Source organism: Porites lutea, chromosome 1 (genome assembly GCF_958299795.1).
Source record: "Porites lutea chromosome 1, jaPorLute2.1, whole genome shotgun sequence".
Classification (NCBI taxonomy): Eukaryota; Metazoa; Cnidaria; class Anthozoa; order Scleractinia; family Poritidae; genus Porites; species Porites lutea.
In genome coordinates, this window is record NC_133201.1 from 9,977,108 (window position 1) to 9,997,749 (window position 20,642).

General features: G+C 39.5%; 1 protein-coding gene across 1 annotated transcript in view; it reads left to right on the plus strand.

The window, feature by feature from the left end:
• LOC140944612 (nucleoporin NUP188-like) overlaps window positions 1–20,642 on the plus strand; it is a 67,709-nt gene that overhangs the window by 26,343 nt on the left and 20,724 nt on the right. The window contains exons 14-34 of the mRNA XM_073393734.1: window positions 895–937; window positions 2,121–2,228; window positions 3,139–3,231; window positions 3,386–3,475; window positions 4,646–4,711; window positions 5,496–5,542; window positions 5,990–6,062; window positions 6,946–7,075; window positions 8,193–8,264; window positions 8,390–8,485; window positions 9,395–9,515; window positions 10,953–11,040; window positions 12,346–12,428; window positions 12,757–13,013; window positions 14,145–14,253; window positions 15,249–15,374; window positions 15,851–15,938; window positions 16,470–16,560; window positions 17,636–17,736; window positions 19,402–19,491; window positions 20,051–20,155. Coding sequence (XP_073249835.1) covers window positions 895–937; window positions 2,121–2,228; window positions 3,139–3,231; window positions 3,386–3,475; window positions 4,646–4,711; window positions 5,496–5,542; window positions 5,990–6,062; window positions 6,946–7,075; window positions 8,193–8,264; window positions 8,390–8,485; window positions 9,395–9,515; window positions 10,953–11,040; window positions 12,346–12,428; window positions 12,757–13,013; window positions 14,145–14,253; window positions 15,249–15,374; window positions 15,851–15,938; window positions 16,470–16,560; window positions 17,636–17,736; window positions 19,402–19,491; window positions 20,051–20,155 — 2,077 coding nt within the window. The remainder of the gene's footprint in view (window positions 1–894; window positions 938–2,120; window positions 2,229–3,138; window positions 3,232–3,385; window positions 3,476–4,645; window positions 4,712–5,495; window positions 5,543–5,989; window positions 6,063–6,945; window positions 7,076–8,192; window positions 8,265–8,389; window positions 8,486–9,394; window positions 9,516–10,952; window positions 11,041–12,345; window positions 12,429–12,756; window positions 13,014–14,144; window positions 14,254–15,248; window positions 15,375–15,850; window positions 15,939–16,469; window positions 16,561–17,635; window positions 17,737–19,401; window positions 19,492–20,050; window positions 20,156–20,642) is intronic.

Here is a 20,642-nt window from a genome sequence, read left to right on the forward strand (position 1 = left end):
AATTGTGAAATTACGCACCTACCAAATGATAGGGTTTGAGAGATGCTGTTTTGACCGGCAAATAATACAAGACAGTATAACTTACAATGATGCATGTACTTGAAATCTTTTGATGAATAGGAAAAGGTCAGCAGGGCTCAATTTAAACGTCGATTTTTTCATGTACCGAACCTAATCCCTTCAATTTGGTTCGTGAAGAAATTAAGTTCGATATGTTTAATTTGGGTAGACCCATTGATTAAGTTCAAATGGCCCCGATGGGAATTTTGACTGTGGAGCAACTACGTTTCAAACGTAGAACTTCTCATGTGCCGAACCTAATGCATAAATTACTAAAATTTATTCTCACTTTTAAGCATTGTAGACCATTGAACGTTGTGAAAATGGATTAAATCCGACTAATTAAGTTTGTCGTCTGAATCAACCGTCGTCGTTATTTGGGTCGATCTAAATAGGTATTAAGGTCGCTTCATGAAAAGATCGACGTTTGAAGTGGACCTAATAGCATTTGCAACAAAAGCAACTCCCGCCTTGACCTCCTCGGACCTGTGTGTGAGAAGAACATTTTCTACGTGACATTTTATTTCACTCAGTCAGTGGAAAATTACACTTACTAAGGTTCATATGACAGTTTAGTTGGTCTACCGATATAAATGACTCATAACACACTTTAAATCATTGGTAGAACTTGTAAGTACTTTTGGTTTTGTGCCAGCACGAAAGGGACTTGTCATTAGTAGTGCATGTACATGCGCAGCCTGTATGTGGATATATTAATTTCACTTCCTATCAAATCTTGTGGCAGTGACAAAAAATATGTTTTGGCTGACCTTTCAGCAATGGTCATTGTATTTTATTATACTTTTCCCTAAAAAATAATGATGTGTCCTACAGTTGTGCAAGACATCATCTGTTACAGGAAAAGAAAAATTTGGAGGTAAAAAAAAATAATTTTATTATTATTCATTAGATAGATGATAGTAAATTTGAGAAATATGTTGTGGAGTTGGAGTCGTGCAATTTCAAAGAAGAAGACATAAAGCCTTTCAAATGTACAACTCAAAACACTTTGGAGTTTGATTGGCTTAACTGCATTATACAGAACCCATCAACCTTGTCAAACAGTTTGTGCAAAATGTGTAAAATTGTTGAGTGGAAAAGACTGTAAGATGTTAGTAATAGAAAATGCTGCATTTGCTGTAGATCTTGGGATGAAAGAGACCTTTAGATTCAAAGACGAGAACGACTACGAGTACGAGATTTGACTTAAAGTCTTTTCGCGTATTCTCAAAATATAGACTCCCCGGCAAGCTTCATTTTACCATTTTTCACCAGAAAAGTTAGCACTGTTACCTTTAGTGAAGGAGATTACGCGCTCTCCCGGTCGCAAAATGATAAAACTTCCAACATTTGATAACTCGTTTTCCCCACTTCGGCATTCTCGCTAAAATTCGTAGTAGAGTGACGACGGCTACCACGTTTTCCCGCCAAAATGACGCTGGTTAACGCGCGAGCACTACTTAGTACTGAGAAAATCTCGCACTCGTAGTCGTACTCGTCTTAGAATCTAAAGGTCTCTATTTAAGGATAGGGATACGTAATGAGTTCACCTCATTATCAACACCTATTTCGTTATTAATATTTATTACTGCTTGGAAGGTGTCTAGCTATGATGTCACCTCCTTAATTTAGGGAGCTTAAGCAACGACGACGGCGACGGCAACGAGAACGGCAAAAAAGTAATTGGTTTAGATTGGAAAAACAACCCTTTTGCTCGTACAGCGCGCTTATTTTTACATTTCTTTGCCGTCACTACACGACTACGACGAGACTTTCTTTTTCTTTCCCTGAACTTCGATACAGTCCTTTAGAATTCAACTCCAGAAAAATTTTCCAACTTTTGACAAAATGAACGAGACGGAATAAGCGCGAAAAAGTTTGAGGCAGCGAAAATGTAGCTTATGAAGTGACGTTTTCATAGCTGTCGCCGTCGCTGTTGCCGGCTTAAGCTCCCATATGTCTAGGTAGAAGTGTCTCCCTGTCCTTTCGTTACTTTTAAATGTTAATTCTCATCACAAGGTTGATCGCTGTTAAAGTTGTTGGGTTTGTTTCATTTTTAGTCCCTGGATGAATTATTTTTAAGCTGGGGAGATGAGCCTCATCACGGTCCAGTGATGTTAGCCTGGGCTGTGTTCAGATATGCTACTATGGAGGCTTCTCAAGAACAGGTTCGTGACGCGATTTGCGTATGCTGCTCTTTGTCGCGTATGTTGCGTCTTCTAGCATGCTGCTGAGGATAAAGGATTAAGGGTGTTTTCAATTTTTTAGAGCCGCAGCCAGTTGAAAAAGTGTTGCGACAATCCGACGAAAAACCGGCCTTTCTTACTTCAAATCGGTGCTAGTCACACGTCTGTGAGATATGATACTCACCTACCTATCCCCTCCATTCAGAGTTGTTCCACTAAGTTTTGACCAACTTTGATAAGGGGAGGAGGGGGATCAGAAGCATAAGCCCAAGGGCGAGCTATTGAAGCCAAAATAGGCTACAGTGTCTCAAATTCTCCTTACTACTTCCGCGAGAAACACTTGGGAGAAGAGAGAAGAATATTTATTTTGTTTGATATTGTGGCTTATAACTATGGGCGCTTTCTATCATTTAGAACTGGCTAGCCCGACCAAACCAGTCTTAAAAAGAACACCACTTTAATCAAGACCATCCAACGACGTTAGCCTGACACACGACATACGACTACGACACACGACTAGCCTGTCCCAGGCATTCGGATAGTGGAGCGCGACGTGAAGGAAGAAAGCGGCAAAAAAAAATAAGGAGGAAATAAGGGAGAGAGGCTACACACGCCCTTTACTTCCTGCTAAAATGCTGCTTGTTCCGATAAGTTTTGCCAATGAGATTTGCCTACCTGGTAGTGATTAATTTAACAACAGAAGGGACGTTTAAATGTGTTCATTGTGTCATGACAGAAACTCATGCGTGGATTTCAACCCCTCATGAGTTTCTGGTCACAAACATTGTGGGTTTTGGCGCAATTTTCAACCCGCTGTGCTTTTTGTTTCAATACATTCAGCCACCTACTTTATTGTGTTTCCTGTCCATGTAATTGTTCATTTTGTTTTCAGTTTGTCAGAAGAATCGGCAGCAAGGCTTTGCAGTGCTCTGTGTTTCAGTATTTACTTGGATTGTTAAAAAGCGATGAATTCTCTAAAAGCACTGTAAGTAATTGTAAAGATGAACCAGGTAATGTACTTTAACCATTGTTCATCTGCATATTTCTTCATATCATACTGACCTCACTCAGTCATAATATTGTTTACAATCACTCTTAGTCAATATTTGATTCTTGTTTGTTTGTGTTTTTTTTTCTAGCCCGTGTCTAATACATGTAAAAGCCTTATATATGGGCTGATGGTCATTGTCTTAGGACTCTTCCATGAAGACACATTAGGAGATTTACAGGTAAACAGTTCTTTTTTCCTTGAAGTAAAGAAATGATTTGGATAAAACAGGTTAGTTGTAATGAATACCTCCATTTACCTTAATCAAATTAAGACCGAGCCTGTGAAAATAAGATGTTACTTAATTTTGCATTGTTTAGTTAGTAGCTGTATGAGGTGTGTTTAAATGCAGTTTCTAAGAATTACAGTAAGAATATCGAGTACCACTGACAATAGGGAGCTTTAGCAACAACGACGACAACGGCTGGAAAATAGAACGTCGCTGAAAAAAGTGTTTTGTGTCCTTTTAAACTTTATCACGTCTATTTGGACCGTCCTAATTGTTAAATGTGGGCGCCTTTTCCTGGAATTTCAAAGCGAGGAAGGAAAATTGGTCTGCGTTTGTTCACGTCCTCCACAAAACGTCACATTAGGAAACTTTTCGTCGTAGTCTTGTTGTGGACGTCAAAGAAATGTACTAAAGAGCTGTTGTTTTGCTCGCTTAAACAATTAATTTTTTTTTGACGTTGTCGTTGTCGTTGTCTTAGTGGTCTGTCTAGCAGCCCGTCTAGGTTAGTTCTGTGTCGTTTATCTGGCGTATGTTATTGATAGCGTGAGGAGAGGAATTTTTCAGCCAGCATTGTTGGCTAAGAATTTTCTTGAACAAGTTTCCCACTTCCCCTTCCCATTGCCCTTTCCACTGATATTTTAACGTAATAGGTGCCGGCTTCCTTGCGTTTGGGTTAATGGCTCCAGTGGGCTGTTAGGTTGTTTTGAACAAAGATGCATTGTTTAATCTAGGAGCTTGCTGGTTATATAAATGAAATTCACAAGTGTTTTTGTTGTGTGTGGCCTTTTTGCCCGAACAAAAAAACAAAACAAAACAAAAACAGCCTAAATTTCACGACGCTACCACTGGCTTTTCCGCGGCATGACGTCTGAGAAACGAGTACAGAAATTCCACACTGATGACGTGGTTGAAGCCAATTTCCTACGCGGCTATAACCAATCAGAAACAATCAGGTCTGGGTAGTGACGCGTCATCAGTATGGAATTTCTGTACTCGTTCCTCAGACGTCGTTTCGCAGGGAGACCAGTGGTGGAATCGCGAAATATCGGCTGTTTTCTCAGGCTGTGTAGCTTTTTTTGCCTTTGCAGTTTTAGCGACTTTCTTCGTCTTGTTCTTTTTTAGCTTTTAGTTTCTGTTTTATCACAAGCTCTCACTGAGAAAGGACTCTGTATAGATTTCTGGGATTCAGTATGTATCAATATTATATTTATTGCTAAATATTGTAGCATCATCATTTATTCAATGATACCATTTTGCACATCTGTAGCTACAGTGCATGCTAGATTTTAAGATAAATCATAACAAAAACAAAATTCTCAAATCTGATTGGCTATCGCCTGTCCTGATTTCAGCATTAATAGGACAGTGTAATAGGACAGTACGCGTCATGCCTAAGTAATTGGACATTTACGGCCATCGCGCGCGTGCACGAAGGGTTTTTTGTGTTGTCCAATTCGACCTGTAATCCCACTCGTGATTAAACAAGTATGACCTATTACCATTATAAACTAGAGGTAATCATTAATTACGCATTCGTGTTCGTCATTTACAGAAACGAAATCGAGTCGAAACAAGTCCAGTTTCCCGGCCGAGGTGCCCCTGATAGAATTAATAGGGGCGGCTAATTTGCAGTCGCCCGTGATAGCTCGAAAATTTCTGCCTTTATGCCACAGGAAGACCAGATGGGTTCTGACAAACGCGATTATTGTGTTTTGTGTCTTTCAAAAACCAGTTCCACATGTTTATATAGTTTTTATCAGAGGTCTTGCGCAAAACTAAGACGTTCAGGGGAAAACTGATAACCTGCCTATTGGCTAAGGGACAATTTTTGCAAGTAAAATATTTTAAATGAAGTTTTAAACCAATCAGAGAAGCTGCGGACAAAAGAATGTACACGGTCAATTTTTCTAGCCGGTTTTGTTACGTTTTCTCCTCTTTTTTAAAATGACTTCTTCTTTTTTTAATTTTTCAGGACTTATCCACTGGGGCTGGACTTCTTTTGAATTCTGCTAAAAGTTGGTAGGTCTGATCCGCGTGAAATTAATTTAACACATGATATATTTTCACTTATGTGTAATTTTAGTTCTATGATACACTTTTTCCGTAAAGTTCGCCTATAAGCCCCCACTCCCCCTCCCAGTTATAGGCCCATTTATCTGTAAACCAAAAAGTACATCCGGTTATACCCTCTCCCAAGTATAAATACCCCCCTCGAGCTTGTATTGAAATGAATTTCATTTTTTTACGACGTCAGTAAAGCTAAAAAATGCGAGTGGATTCAAAAAGTATCTTATCAGCACTGCTATGTAGCTTGTTTTGAAATGGCATTTTTACTCCGGTTAGGATACCCCCCTAGGATATAAGTCCCCCCATTTATAAGTCCTCCTAACTAAAAACCCCTTGGGAAGTTTTGCAAGCCCAGCGCTTATAAGGGGAAGTTTACAGTATTGTCTCTGTTCCATACAGGTTTCCACTTCAGTTCCGGCCATTCCTCGAGCTTCTGAAATCACTTGCAGGCGATGAAGATTCAGCATCTAAGGTTTGTTGCCATTTTGGGTAGAATTGGACTTGTTAATTCGGCAAGCCAATGAAATGATGCCACAGTGTCGTTGATACACCTTAGTCACGATTCCTGCCATCTTTGCACGTGCTTTGGGATCGATGGGATAAAACCAATGTCATGCGATATTTCAGGAGGCAAACAAGTGTGATAAAGTTGGCCAATATGGGTAATCACGGTCGAGTTTGTCTATTCTCTCAAAACAAGACGTCGATTTAATAGTCCTGCAAAACGTGCAATTTGAGTTTCGACAAGATTTACGTTATTATTGTTTTCTGTAAGAACTTCTACGGTCGCTACTTCATATAAAGAAGCAACAATTATCACTTCCACTCGTACAATTGCCTTTATCGTCTTTAAGTAGAAGGGTTCTTCATTTTCTGTTGCCTAGAATAAAACAACTCGACCACGATTTCATGCATTGGGAATTTTTTTCACTTGTTTGCTCCCCCCCTAACAATCCACGTGACGTTGCTTTTATCCCATCAGTCCTTTAGCACTTGCAAAAATTGGTGGCTACCGTGAATAAGGTCTATTGGTCTTACTTATTGGGTTGCCACATGCATCCAATTATACACATACAATCTAGTGTGTTCCTGCCTGTTTTTCGACTATTTTATGGCTGAAAATTACCAAAACCACTTGTAGCTACCACTGTGTAGCTCATTACAAAGCGGTCATAGCTTTCAGCCAAAAAGAAAAAAAATCCCTGTCATATCCCTGGTGGGTAGGTGTACCTCCCATCAGGTCCCCAGAAGGGATACAGATCAGACAAACTCTCTGTGATGTACCTAATGTAAGTAAGCATTGTTGGTGAAAAGCAGAAAATAATGATCCTTGCCATCTGTTTATTTCTCTCCAGGTTTATGAGTTTTTAGATTGTGTGACATCGTACACAGAGTTACTAAGAGAGAACAAGCTTGGTGACATAGACTGCTCTGGGGACAAGAAAATATGGAAAATAGTTACTCCAAGACTTCTCTACAAGAGTGGTAAAGGGCCTTGTATTGATTGCTTTGTGCATATGTTACGTTTACAGTTTGCAGTCATATGACCTGGTTAATGCCAAATATAATTATGGAGTACAACTTAAGCTGTCAGCTATAGGCCATTTGCACGATGGCCTCGTTCTACCGCTACGACCAGAATTCTTTTCGTTTTTTCTTTCACATTTAAATTTGATAATCCCGGCGAGGTTTAAATAACAATAGCCCTAATTTGCACAAGAAAGGAAAAACCCGAAGAATTCTGGTCGTAGTCGTAAAATGACGCCATCTTGCAAATGGCCTATTCTACCAGTCCATTTGACAAATTTGTACAACCTCCTTCAATATAAATAACCGTACTAAATGAAGCTTTCCGGGCGGAGTGTCTTTCTTTTAGAACACGCTCAAAAACTTTAAGTTAAATCTCGTACTCGTACTCGTTCTCGTCCTCAAATCTAAAGCTCTCTAATACCGTAAACTGCCCCTCCTAAGCGCAGGGCTTATAAATCTTCGTAAGCGGTTTTAGGGGGGGAAGAAGGGGGGGGGGGCTTTAAACGGAGGGGCTTATATGCAAGGGGGCTTATAGTCGGAATAGGCAAAGCGTGTCGAAATACAGTCGACTCTCTCTTAACGGACACCACTATAAGACGGACACCTTTGTAAAACGGACACCTAGAGTTGGTCCTCTTCTCTTTAGAGAGAGTTGACTGTAAATTATAGCAGTGCTGATTAAAATGCTTTTGCTTTTTGCTTAACCCTTTAAACCCTAAGATCACGATTTGAATTCTCATTTGTTGCCCCTATTAATTTCCTACAGAAATAGTGGGGAGAAGTTGATAAAATATCAAGCAACTTCATCTTGTGTGATCATGTCCGTAATTCTCATGACCACTCTTTACAAAGCGTTGATATTACAAGGAGAAATTTGGTGGTGACCACTCTTAGGGCTTAAAGGGTTAAGCTTCAATAAATCGAGTTCGTTTCAATGCATTCAGAGGGCGCTTACATCCGGGGGTTTCACAAGATTGGCTTATAATTAAGTGGAGAGGTGGGGGGGCGGCGCTTATTATTGACAGGGCTCATAAGCGGAAGTTTACGATAGGTGCGTCATTTTGTTTTTCAGTACTTAGCTCCGATTCTGATCAACTTCTAATGCCCACTGGAACTTTAGGCAGAGTAGCCACTATGGCAGAAGGTAAATCACTACAAGATTTGTAACTGATTATTGTTAAAATTAAATTAGACTTTCACAAAGTCGTGTAACATTTTCTTTTCTAAATAAGTAGATTGTTTTGTACTAATTTGTTTTACGTCACGTAGGACCGGTCATTGTGCAGTGGAGTTATCAGTACTCTTGCTGGAAGCTGTTTGCCCTGGAAATTGACACATTTTTGGAATCTGTTGCCTCAGGGATAGGTTTGTAAATTTTTTTAAAAGGAAATATATTTTAGTTTTAGCATCTTACGTTTTGTCCGATTTCCGGATTTCCCCCGCGGCTAGTCTGAGAGTGACCCTGCCTCCTTTCGAAGGAAACAAAAGAAAAAAAGCGAAAGAACTTCTTAAATGATCACTGCCCCCCCCCCCCCCCCCACCCCCCCACCATTTTATTGTGAAATCGCACAGCAGTATGAGTTATCTCATAAGGGATTTGGGTCCTGTCGACACGTATCCGAATATATATGAAGACGGAGTTTTTTACTCCGTTATGGCATCTTGTCCACCCGTAAACAGCGTTTTTCAGGCACCCGAAACCCAGGTTTTCGAAAACGGCCCCAAGAGTGGAGCTTTTTTCTGAATCGCCGGCTTATCGTTTGTGTGAACAGACGAGAACAGAGTTTTTCGAATACAGTGATGTCATACATCATACAGCGCATGCTCTGTTAATGATGCTATCATATTTCTTTGTGTTTTTGTTTTTTGAAAACGGAGAGAAAAGAATCTCCGTTTTAAAAAATATCCGGATACTTGTGGAGGAGGACCTACTAGATTCAGTCATAAAGCATCTCCTCTGGCATAAAATTGCAAAGGTAAACCTTTGTGACGTTTTGTACCATTCTCTGGCCTTAACATCTGCAAAGTTATGACCAAATAACAAAACATTCACAGCTATCTATTTGTATTCTTGGTGGGTGGTTTTAGGCCTTAAATCCGATAACGTTAATTGACATGGCCGCATTCTGTCTCTTTGTAAGTTTAGTTTTTATGTAAGTATAATGGTTTTTTGAGAATAATTGTAACAGCACTGACGTCTTCTTATGTTTAATTTTGTGCACAAATGCTATATTTGTTTTTCCTCATTGAGGTTTTTTTGTTCATTTTATGCAGCTGTTGAAAGTCAAAATGTGATTTGTATTGTGGAGCTGGTGAAGGAAATCCTTCACCATGATTGGAGCAAGGCAGTTCATCTTAAGCCCATTACTACCCGCCTTTATATGATTCTACAAAGGTAAGAAGTTACGTACGTTAACCATTTATTTCGAGGCACCATGGCTTAATAAAAAACAGTTCAGGACATGTTAGTTTGGTTCTATTCATCAAATACATTTCGTTTTTTTATGAATCAGACAACCTGGCCTGAGCTGAAAAACAGTATAATTTCAAGGAAGTGTTTCTGGTAAAATACATACTACTCACTATAACCTACGGTGGATGAATTTTTACTATACCGCCTATAACCATCACTTTGCAGCGTGTTGAAGAACAGCCATGGCTTTCAAGCCTAAAAGGAAAAATCCCTATTATACAGTAGAACCCTGGTAACTCGAACTCTGAAGGAAACGAAAAACGGTTTGAGTTTGCGGGGGTTCGAGTTACCGGGATGGATTAAACACTCAATTCGCTGTATTAATAATTGACAGCTACCGATTTTTCAGCACTTTAAAAGATAATACAGTTCAAATTTAACTTATTTCATCAGAAACGGTAAAGGGATTATGCATTTTTATGATCTGTCGGTCGAACCATTAAATCAAATTGCTGTAGTGTACGTTTTAGTGTTTTTACCGATTATACAACGAGAAGAACTAATGGGGTGGCATCTGAGTGGATTCGCAAGAACCAGAATTCGAGTTATCAGGGTAAATTTCAGTAAAATTTAGTTCAAGGGAAGGGAAATTTAGTTTGAGTTAGCGGGGAATTTGAGTTATCCGAGTTAGAGTTAACCGAGTAGAAATGACTGAAAAGTGGGGTGAAATCCAAGGGAAATGGAACTTAGTTCGAGTTACCAGGCTTCTACTGTATCCCTATTTTCCTACGCTGTTGTTCTTTGTGTTCTCCACTCCTCCCGCAAATGGTGTTTGTGGAGGGTAGTGTTGTGTGACCAAACTAAAGCAGCTGAGTAGGAGACGATTATGTTCCATGTGGGTTTATGAGATCTCTTGTCAGGTCCCAAGAGAGGATACAGATCAACGTGAACTTCATGTTTGACTCATTTCTGACAGGCCAACTGAGTATGCTAATTGCAATTGTTTGTAATGCTAAAATCGTGAATGTCAGCAGTGGCTAAGCAGAGGAATGAATTAACGAGCTTTGAGTTTTTGTTTTAATTATCATAATTTATTTTTAAAAAAGGTGAAAGGTTAAAGGCTTGTTTATAGTGGAAAGTGCACTTAGCTTATCCAGCTAGCTTAAAGGCGCTCCACCCAAATAATTAGAAACAAATAATCCAAACAGAACTGGCAGGAGGCAACCAGTTGGCTAGTTACAAGCGTTGACGATGATTTGAACTCGGGACGACCGAGAACAAATCCAGTAAGTGACCAGAGCGGGACTCGAACACAGGACCACTAGATTGCGAGCCTGACAGGCTAACTACTCGGTCACGCTGTCTCATGTCTATCAATTCATGTTGATGGTATTTTTCTTACTTTATTCTTTTTTCCAGATGTACTCCTTCACCTAATCCACCACAGGATCTGATTGCAAGTTGCCTGTCATGTTTAGCAACCATCGCTGTGAAAGATCCCCAGCAGGTGAATACGTTTCACTGGGAAACTGCTCACCTACCCCTCCCCAAGCCAACATTTTTCTAAGTGAGAAGTAAGTGTTAATGTTGGCTTATTAGAGGGATAGGTGGGCAGTACACTGTGTGAACTCCCCCAGATCAATGCTTTATATCACATTACAACTGTACTATGTTTACAGTCGAAGCTCTCCTTGCGACCACTCTCGTAAGCGACCAGCTCGAGTTACGACCACCTTTGTAAAACCCCGTTTGAACTGTGACTTAAACTTTGTAATGAAAAGCTCTCTACCCAACTGGACTTTTCCTTTGTTTTTAAGCTCTCGTAAGTGGCCACCCAGTCGTATTCATATAAATCAACTCTTTAATGAAACTACACTCTACGCTGATAGTCTAAAAAAATTAGACGTAAAGTTTAGCCGTGTCTATATCAAATGTAAAGACGCTCATTAAACGTTAGTTTCTTTTGTTTTTTCTTTATGAATTACTAATGACTTTCCGAAGCGCTCGTAAGCGACCATCCTTTTTTTTTACCATGCGGTCGCTTACGAGAGCTAATTCTCGTAAGTGACCGCTCTAGTTACGACCACTTTTTCGAATTTCCAAGGTGGTCGCTTACGAGAGCTTGGACTGTATTTTTTTACCATGTTTTATCGCTAAATCACCCATGAACGAAGCACTTTTCAAAGCACCTTTTTTACGAAAGTTGGTCCCATTTACATTTCATTGTTGATCCCTTTATGATTACGGACAAAACTGCACTCCACTCATTGTTATTATTATTAACAATTAATTATTAATTTTTTATTCAGATTCATTTAAATTTCAACAGTTGATTGATTGAATAAACATCTTTTTCAATTTACATGGCTGAATTTTACCAAAACCATCTATAACTACCACAGGGTAGCTTATTATAGAGCGGTCATGGCTTTCAGCCTAAAGGAAAAAAAATCCTGTTATATCCCTGGTGGGTAGCTAAACCTCCCATCAGGTCCCCAGAGGGGATACAGTGTTCTGCTTTAATGTAGAGTTGGTAACACTCGTATTTATTTTTGTTTTTTAAAAGAACACTAGACAAGAAAAAAAAAAAGAAAAGAAATCGGAAAATAATGAAAGTCACACACGAGTAACATATCCCGTAAAAAGACATTTTAAAGTCTTTAATTAAAAATGTCGGTCATTTTGCTTGCACTTGAAACAGGATTAACTGTTTTATTATGATAATTTCCAATTCTGTGAGGGGCATTTCATTTCATTTGCAGTTCTTCAGAGCCATTAACCCATTTGTGGATTTTGTTTTTTCTTTCCACAGGTGTGGCACAATCTTCAACAGACAGCTTTTCTTCCTTACTGTGTTTCTGTCAAAATGTCGGAAGCAGACAAGTCAAGAATAGAGTGAGTCAACAACTTTTATATGACCAGCCGCAATTCGAAACCACGTGAAAGTACTACAGAAGAGGTTTCATTTGAACGATCACACCACAGGATTTTATCCACAGACTTTAAGTTAGCGATACTTACTCAATGAATAGTACCATGTGAAACTATTGTTAGAAAGTTTTGTTAACATGGTTAAGTGATTAGAATTTGTTATCAGTCTCCAAAGAAAGAAATTTAAGTTTCTAAAATAAATTGTCTTATTTTTAGGGAATAATATGATTTAAGGTAATTGCTCAGGTTGCTTTAGTTGACCTTAAATATTAATTTAGCTTACTTTTCTTAGCTTCCTTAGCACAGCACCTGGAAACTTTGGTTTAATTCTAAACACCAAGGAACGACCAATGGGATATTATCCTGTTACCATGGCAACGCTGAATCTACTTCTGCGGTTGATACATGGAATTGGCATCGCCAAAGACGCTGATACCCAGGCCGTCAGCTTTCTTGATCTCGCAGCCTGCCTTGTCTTTGTGATGAGAGAAGTATTTGCAGGATTTCACAAGTGGAGGTTTGCAGCAGTCAAAGACAGAGAGGAGATAGGTGCAGTATTAAGTTTTCATTTTGGTATCAGGTCGTTTCGCCCGAAGGTCGATTCGCCTGACGTTAGTTCGCCCGGACTTAAGTCGATTCGCCCTATGTGTTTTTGTCGTTCTTTTAAGTCTAGAAAAAGAATAAACGTAAAAAAGATAGTGACTGCTTTTGTGGAATCCAAGCTTAACGTTTAAGTTAAAAACAGCATCTCTGATTAGTATGTTAACCATGTTGTAGAGTGTTGTATTTCATCGGATGAAGTGACTTAAGTCCGGGCGAATCGACTTTCTTGCGAAACGACCGGATGTTGCAAGAGATTGGGTCGGAGTTGCTTCGAATTGCTTTATGGGACCTCTTTTGGACCCATTTTCCAATAAAAAGGGATGGCATTCCCAAAACAGTCCCATAATGCATTTGGATACAACACCGACCCAGTGTATTCCCAGGCTTTCGCGAAACGATCCGACAAAAGCGGCACCATCAGGACTGAAGACGTCACTTAAAATCTGACGTCGCTTCTTTTCAAACTTTTTGTCCAACTCATTCATTTGATCAAAAAGGTGAGAAATTAATGTGAAGCTGAAGTGTGGGACTCGTGCGAGCTCAGGTTGATACAATGGAATTTACTGTCGCCTTTCACGTTTTCTAGAAAACTGGAAAGTTGATTATTACACGTCGTAGTAGACTAAAGAAGGTAAAGAGATTTACAAGAACACGTGAATCACGTGCAGCTTTTTTGTTTTGTTGATGGCTCGTATTGTTTTCTTTTTTTTTTTCCCTTTTCACTTTCACACCGTTCATGTTCTATTGCGGCTGGTTCCCCATTGAACAATTACCACGAAAGTTACATAAAACAAAGCTCACCTTAAAAACCAAGGGAAATTTCAGCCAAAGTAAAAATCGGCTGAAAACTGGACAATTTATAGGTAGGTACTTTAAGTAGGGTTATATGCTAATACATCATTTTAAATGCATTCTTGATACACTTTAATAACCCTACTTAAAGTACCTACCAATTTATGCCTCCGTTCGACATACATTCTGAATCTCACTTAGTTTCTAATATTTGTTGGCTCAAGTTTCATTTCCTAAGATGAGTGCTAACCCAGATTGTATAAACTATTTACTGTTTTCTCTCAGGTAAACGCAGCCTACAGTTGTTTAACGTTGTTCTTGGACTTCACTTTAAACAGAAGAAGGTTGATGGAAACAGTGAAGCAATGGAAGTTGATGTTACAGACTTGTCAAGGTGTTTATTAGTTGGTTAATTAATTAATTAATTTTCATTTGCAGAATAAATGGAGTACGTTAGTTAGGGCGGGGCGATGCACTAATGCATCACCGGTCAGAGAAGCGTAATATGAGGGAGCTTAAAGCTTCGGCAAAACGGGCGACAAAAACGTGCAACTTGTTGTGCAACATTGCTGGAAAACGAATTGAAAAACGATGTTGCCCGTTTTATTACTCACGTTCAAACCTGTTAACAACCTGATTTGTTGCAAGACAGGTTTGATGTGGGTGGTAAAACGCGCAACATCGCAATTCAACCTCGTCTTGCAGCAATGTTGCAAGGCAAGTTGCAGGTTTGTTGTTGTCCGTTTTTCCGTACATATAGCATATCTGCACGTGCGTCATGCCATTTAGCGCATTTCTTTAATGTCCACTGCCCGACTACGACGTGAAACTTCCTAATGCAACGTTTCATGGAGGACGTGAACACACGACGGCGAATTCTCGTTACTTGTTTCGAGTCTGGATACAGTCCTTAGGAATTCAACTCCAAGACAAATAGGCCACATTTGTGAAATTGAGAGGGTCTAAATGGACGTGATAAAGTTTTAAAGAACGCAAATTCATTTTTTATCGTCGTTTTCACTGCCGTCGTGGTGGTGGTTGCTTAAGGTTCTAGTCTCTCCAAAGGTGCAAATATGGATATTTTGATGAGATATCGCTATGTTATGAAAATGCCATTGAAAATTCAACTTTGTAAAATCACTTTCTTCAATATTCCCCGGCCAACCTCTGCAATTTAGCCGTTGTAAGGCAATCTACGGTAGAAACAAATAAAAAAGTAAGCCAACATCGCTCCTCGTGTGCTTCTCCTCTTTTCTTAAGATGGCTGACAAGATGGCGAACAAACACATGCGCACAAGTATTTATTATTTGCCAGCTGTCCATTCTTGTGCGCCCACATGTTATAAGTTTAGGTTTGTGTGTTTATTTTTCCTTGTCACCTTGTTCTAGGACTCCAGCAGTGTTACAAGATGCTTTAGTTCTTGGACTGTTACACTCAGAAGCTGGTTACCAGTCCTTGCTCAACATTCTTGGTACAGGAGTGGACACTGTTGATAGACTTGTATCTCTAGGAAGGTAAATTTATCCGTCAGTCGTTGCCGCAATTAGTTTCAAATTCATATCTTCATTCCTGCGTGCGTGATAAGCCTTTTTTACACGGCGATAATGTCTCTGTATTCGGAGTTCATTACGCAGGGAGGAATGCAAAAATGAATCTGAAATCTACAAGTGCCAACGGATTTAGCTTTTGAATTATAAATGCATTGATGGAATTTTGCTGTGTACGCTTGACTTGGCTTGACCGTAAAAGAGGTGAAGGTGGGGGACCACAGATAGGTGAGGTAAAATCTGGCGGGTCACCCCACCTATCATGTAAACGCGATCAAATTAAAATGATAGATCATATGGACAGGTGGATTACCACACCTAAACGCGTTACCTCACCTACCTGGGGTCCCGCACCTCCATGTAAACAGCCCCTGATTCTAGCATTATAGCATTATAGTGGAGGGTAAATAATAATAAGTTCAGTGTGATTTATTTTTCATCAGCTCTAGTGGTGGATACGCCTTGACCCTTGTCGAGCTTATCAAGTTGGCATTCTCTGTCCTAAACCGGCTATTAGCCCGGAAAGGCAAGGTACTGTTGTCAAAATAGCTAAAATTATCTTGACTTCTTGAACGCTCGTTTTTTTGTGGCTGAATTTAACCAAAACCACCTATAGCTGCCGTTATGCAGTTCATTGTAGAGTGGTCATGGCTTTCAGCCAAGAGAAAAAACTCCCCGTCATATCCCTGGTGGGTATATGAACCTCCCATCAGGTCCCCAGAGGGGATACATAATGCTAATATTGTTGGTGCTTGACTAACAAATTACAAATTCAAAGCCTAGATTTGTACTCTGTGCTTCTTGCCTTGATGGTATCATTGTTACTGTTTATAATCAGTGTTCTGTTTGATGGGACGTTCATATATAATTGGACTGCGAGTAAGGAAATCAATAAACGAGTACAATTTTCCCGCTATCTGCAGTTTAGGAAGACGATAGTAAGAGACAGGTCTTATCCCCCAACTAAGTCAGTTTGGAACTCCTAGTCAGAATTTTGTTGATCTAGTGTAGTCTTTCAGTTGTTTATTTGTTTGTTGTTTTTATTTTCTATTTTTTTTTAAGGATGCTGAGATTTCTCCTTTAGAAGAAGCGCTCACAACACAAGTTGTTCATCAACTGAAAGACAAGGGGCACAGTTTTACAAATAGCTTAGGTGAGAACACACATTCTAGCTTCGTGAATTAGCAGATTTAGAAAAGACAACGCGATGACAGTGAAGACATCAAGCGCAGATCTTTAAACTTGCTTGACCAATGGCAGAACGGTTAATTGAGTACCGGAAGTTGCGTTCACTCCTTCCCGCCCGCTTTCACCTTCTCATTTGGTGTTGCTTTATCTTGGCTAAATCTGCCTACAATCAACTGTCCCTAAGACTTATACTTTTGGGGTCTGCACTCAGTGTCCGTCCTAGAGAGATGTCCGTCTTACAGAGAGTCAACTAAAATGGGCAAAGAAGGGGTAGGGACCAACTACCAGGTATCCGTTTTGGCTAGGCGTCCTTCTTATAGAGGTGTCCGTCTTTGCTGCCTACAGTCAACTGTCTCTGAGACTGGCACCGTTGCGGTCTGCATTGCACTAAGTGTCCGTCTTAGAGAGATGTCCGTCTCACAGAGAGTCAACTAAAATGGGCAAAGAAGGGGTAGGGACCAACTACCAGGTATCCGTTTTGGCTAGGCGTCCTTCTTATAGAGGTGTCCGTCTTTGCTGCCTACAGTCAACTGTCTCTAAGACTGGCACCGTTGGGGTCTGCATTGCACTAAATGTCCGTCTTAGAGAGATGTCCGTCTTATAGAGAGTCAACTAAAATAGGCAAAGAAAGGTTGGGACCAACTACCAGGAAGGTGTTTTGGCGAGGTGTCCTTGTTTTGGCGTTGTCCGTTAAGAGAGAGTTGACAGTATTCATTCCACGTGTGCGTGTTTTATATAAGATGGCAGATAGCCAACAAGGCGCTCAGGATTCTAGTGCACCGGCAAGCCTTGTTCCCTCGAGAAAGGACCTCAATGGGTCCAATGCAAAAGTGGTTGTTGGATTAATATTTTTTTTTGTTTAAATTAAAATTAGCCGACTAGCCTCGCTTGAGAGAATGTATTCTTTTGAATTCTGTACTGAGGACCGAGGCTAGTCAGGCTAATTTTGATTGAAACAAAAGAATATTAATCCGGCGGCCATTTTCGCATTAGGTATATGTTTCGTAAATGTAAAATATTATGTTTGTATCCTCTTTCAGGTCAATGTCAGCTTGTAACTGTCATAGCATCGTATGTGTACCACAAACTGGACAGCCAGCTCCCAACACTTGCGACACTTTTGCTCAAGAGGATGTGCTTGGTACGTCCTCTCTAAAAATGATGATGATGATGATTATAAACCTCTGTTTATTCGTGTTAATAGAGAGATTTAGAGTGATGTTTATAGCAAACGGTAAACGTCAGACTCGAGTTGAGAATTTCTCAAAATAGTAAATTAGCAGATAAAAACAGTCCAAAACCATTGTTATAAAGAAACCTAACGTGAAGCTACTAATTTGGGGGTAAAAGTAATGAACCATAAAGCACAAGTGGTACAAGTTCACGTTCACCGTTTATAGATAAATAGGAAGAGGCTTGTTTATTTTACCCAACTGCAGCATTGACTGAATGGCTGGATAGGCCAGCAATAAGCATACACAATTTATAATATGTCGATATTTGACAGTAACAAAATCATTTAAGTCTATTACTCATTGTACGTTGAGGAGGGGATAATATTCATGATAGGAGGATGTTGCCGCGCATTTATGATTAACCTCTGACAGACAGCAACTCGCCTGCATTTAAGTTTGTTTAGGCTTGCCATGGACATAAACGTGACTCTCTAATAGCTTTTGGAAGCGTTTTCAAGTCCGCGATAACTTTCCAAGTTTCCAGTAAAGTAATCATGGAATCCTTTAACACGTTACTAATCATCAACCATTTACTAAATAACAATTATTCACCGAAGTGGAGGTGGCTAGTCCTGGATATTTACCGAACTGCGAAGCAGTGAGGTAAATATCCACGACTAGCCACCGACACTGAGGTGAATAATTGTTTTAGTATATACTAAAACAGTGAGATCATTGAGCACAAAAATGATGATTTTTAACTCAAATACTGTTGCCAACGATTACAATTTTGGCGCGTAATGACCGGGCGGCTGCGGCCGTCGCTTTATTCTTGCCGACAATTAAAACTTTTCAAGGCATTTGTTTAGCTCTTGCGGGGAAATTTCTTCAAAAGGAGTTGTGAATTCTTTCTGTATTTAAAATCATTCTATAAAAAAAGATTATTAAATTTAGTTTGAAGCTTATTTATGAACAACTCAACTAAATAAAGTAAGCAAGACTTAAACTTAATTTGCATTTGTAAACAAAAACTTTTTCACCAGTTTTATCGATAAATTAGTGTCAAAAAGACAAAGCTTTACCTGTTAAAACTTCCAATCCGAACTTCGTCACCTTCTTCGTGTATTTCAGGAACAGCTTGCTTGATTAGTTGTGAAATTTCTTTGTTTGTTTACGGCAGAAAACCGGGAAGGCATTTTGCTCGCAACTTACGCGAGTTTGGCGTTGCTCGCTCGGAGGAACTGGAGGTGAATCAGTGAATAGTGCAGGATATTCACTGATTGGGTAGCCAATCAGAGCGCTCGAAAAACACTATCCACTGTTTTAGTATATACTAAGTAATAATTATTCCTCGAGCCCGAATGGGCTATTGAGTCAGAGGCCATGAGGGCGAGAAGAATAATTGTTTTATTAAAATCTAACTAGTTGGTCAAAAATATCGAGACAAAACAACTTTGGCTAGTTAAAGCTAGACTTTAATCCTTTTTTGCCGCCAAAAAGCCGGCGCTTTTCGTAACTAGTGGGCTATAACATATAGACAAATCAGAACGCAGCATTGATAATAGACCACTAGTTGGATTTTACTAAAAAGCACTATGTGGCAATAGCTTATCCGATTTTCTGTTTTGTAGGTGGCCCCAATGTCATTGCACGCAAGTTTTGGTGTAGAAGCTGTTCCTTTAAGGGATGCCTTTGTATCCAGACTGAAGGCTCTCACTGAGGTACGGACAAAATCCGTCGAACAGAATGTAGAATTAAATGGCGGTTAACCACTTGGCTGCACACGTCCTAGGTGACCTACGTGTTCGTGAAGTTGCGTGATTTTGAAATTTAACAAACGTTTACGAAAAAGGTGACTGAATAACCTCGTCCCCTGGGCTTTTCTCGTAAAAAATGGGAGGGGAGGGAGGGGCCCCCATTTTCTATAGGAAAAGCTCAGGGGAGGGGGGTTGGTGACTGAAGTATTTTTTAATCTATGGTTAGTCAAACACAGGTACAAGTGAAACAACGACAGCTAGTGCGTTGTGTCGTAAATTACATTTTAACACTTGGTTAATAGAAGTTGATACATGGCACAAAATTAGCAAGAACAAATGTATGCTTGAAGTGTACACCTCTGCAATGCAAAGTTTAACCTAAGATTTGACAGATGGAAAGTTTATTTTGGTGACATAACTAGCGAGATCTTGGACTAAATCTTCACCCCGAGTGCCTCACTACAAGCTAGTCACTTTTCAATGTTCTTGCACTCCTGTTGACTTTTGTTCTGTTTCGGCATAGGACGTTAAGCTTAAAGTTGTGATCCTAGAGTTTATATCCACGGCAGTAGAGACTCAACCAGGATTAGTGGAGCTGTTTCTTGATCTTTCCTCTAAAGAGGATCAGGTGAGCTTTCTTGTTACGTTTTATGAAAAGCAAACAAACAATCCAATAATTAAAACATCACAGAAGAAATGCGTGCTTTCTCAAAATCGGTATTCGGTCAGCAAAGATGGCGGATGTGTTTTGGTTACTGCGTATGATATGTCTTCCGTTCACTGCTTAATGCAGATTCTTACAACGTTTTTCTTTATTTTTGGTGTCTCCGTGTGTCCGTTTATGTCTCTTTTAAGCTTTACTGATAGTTGATGGTTTATATTTATTTATTTTTTGTTTTGTTCTGTATGTTTACTTTTGTACCAAGTTATGATATTTATGTGTACCAATGCATTTGTTGTGCCTGTTTTCTGACTTTCACAGTTTTAATTATCATAATTACAGTCACCCAACTAGTTTAGCTTTTTAGTTATTTTGGGTGTCCCACTACTGTAAGTACTGTTTAGTTATTTATTTATAATTATATTCTTTTAAACTCTTTTATTTGTCTACATTA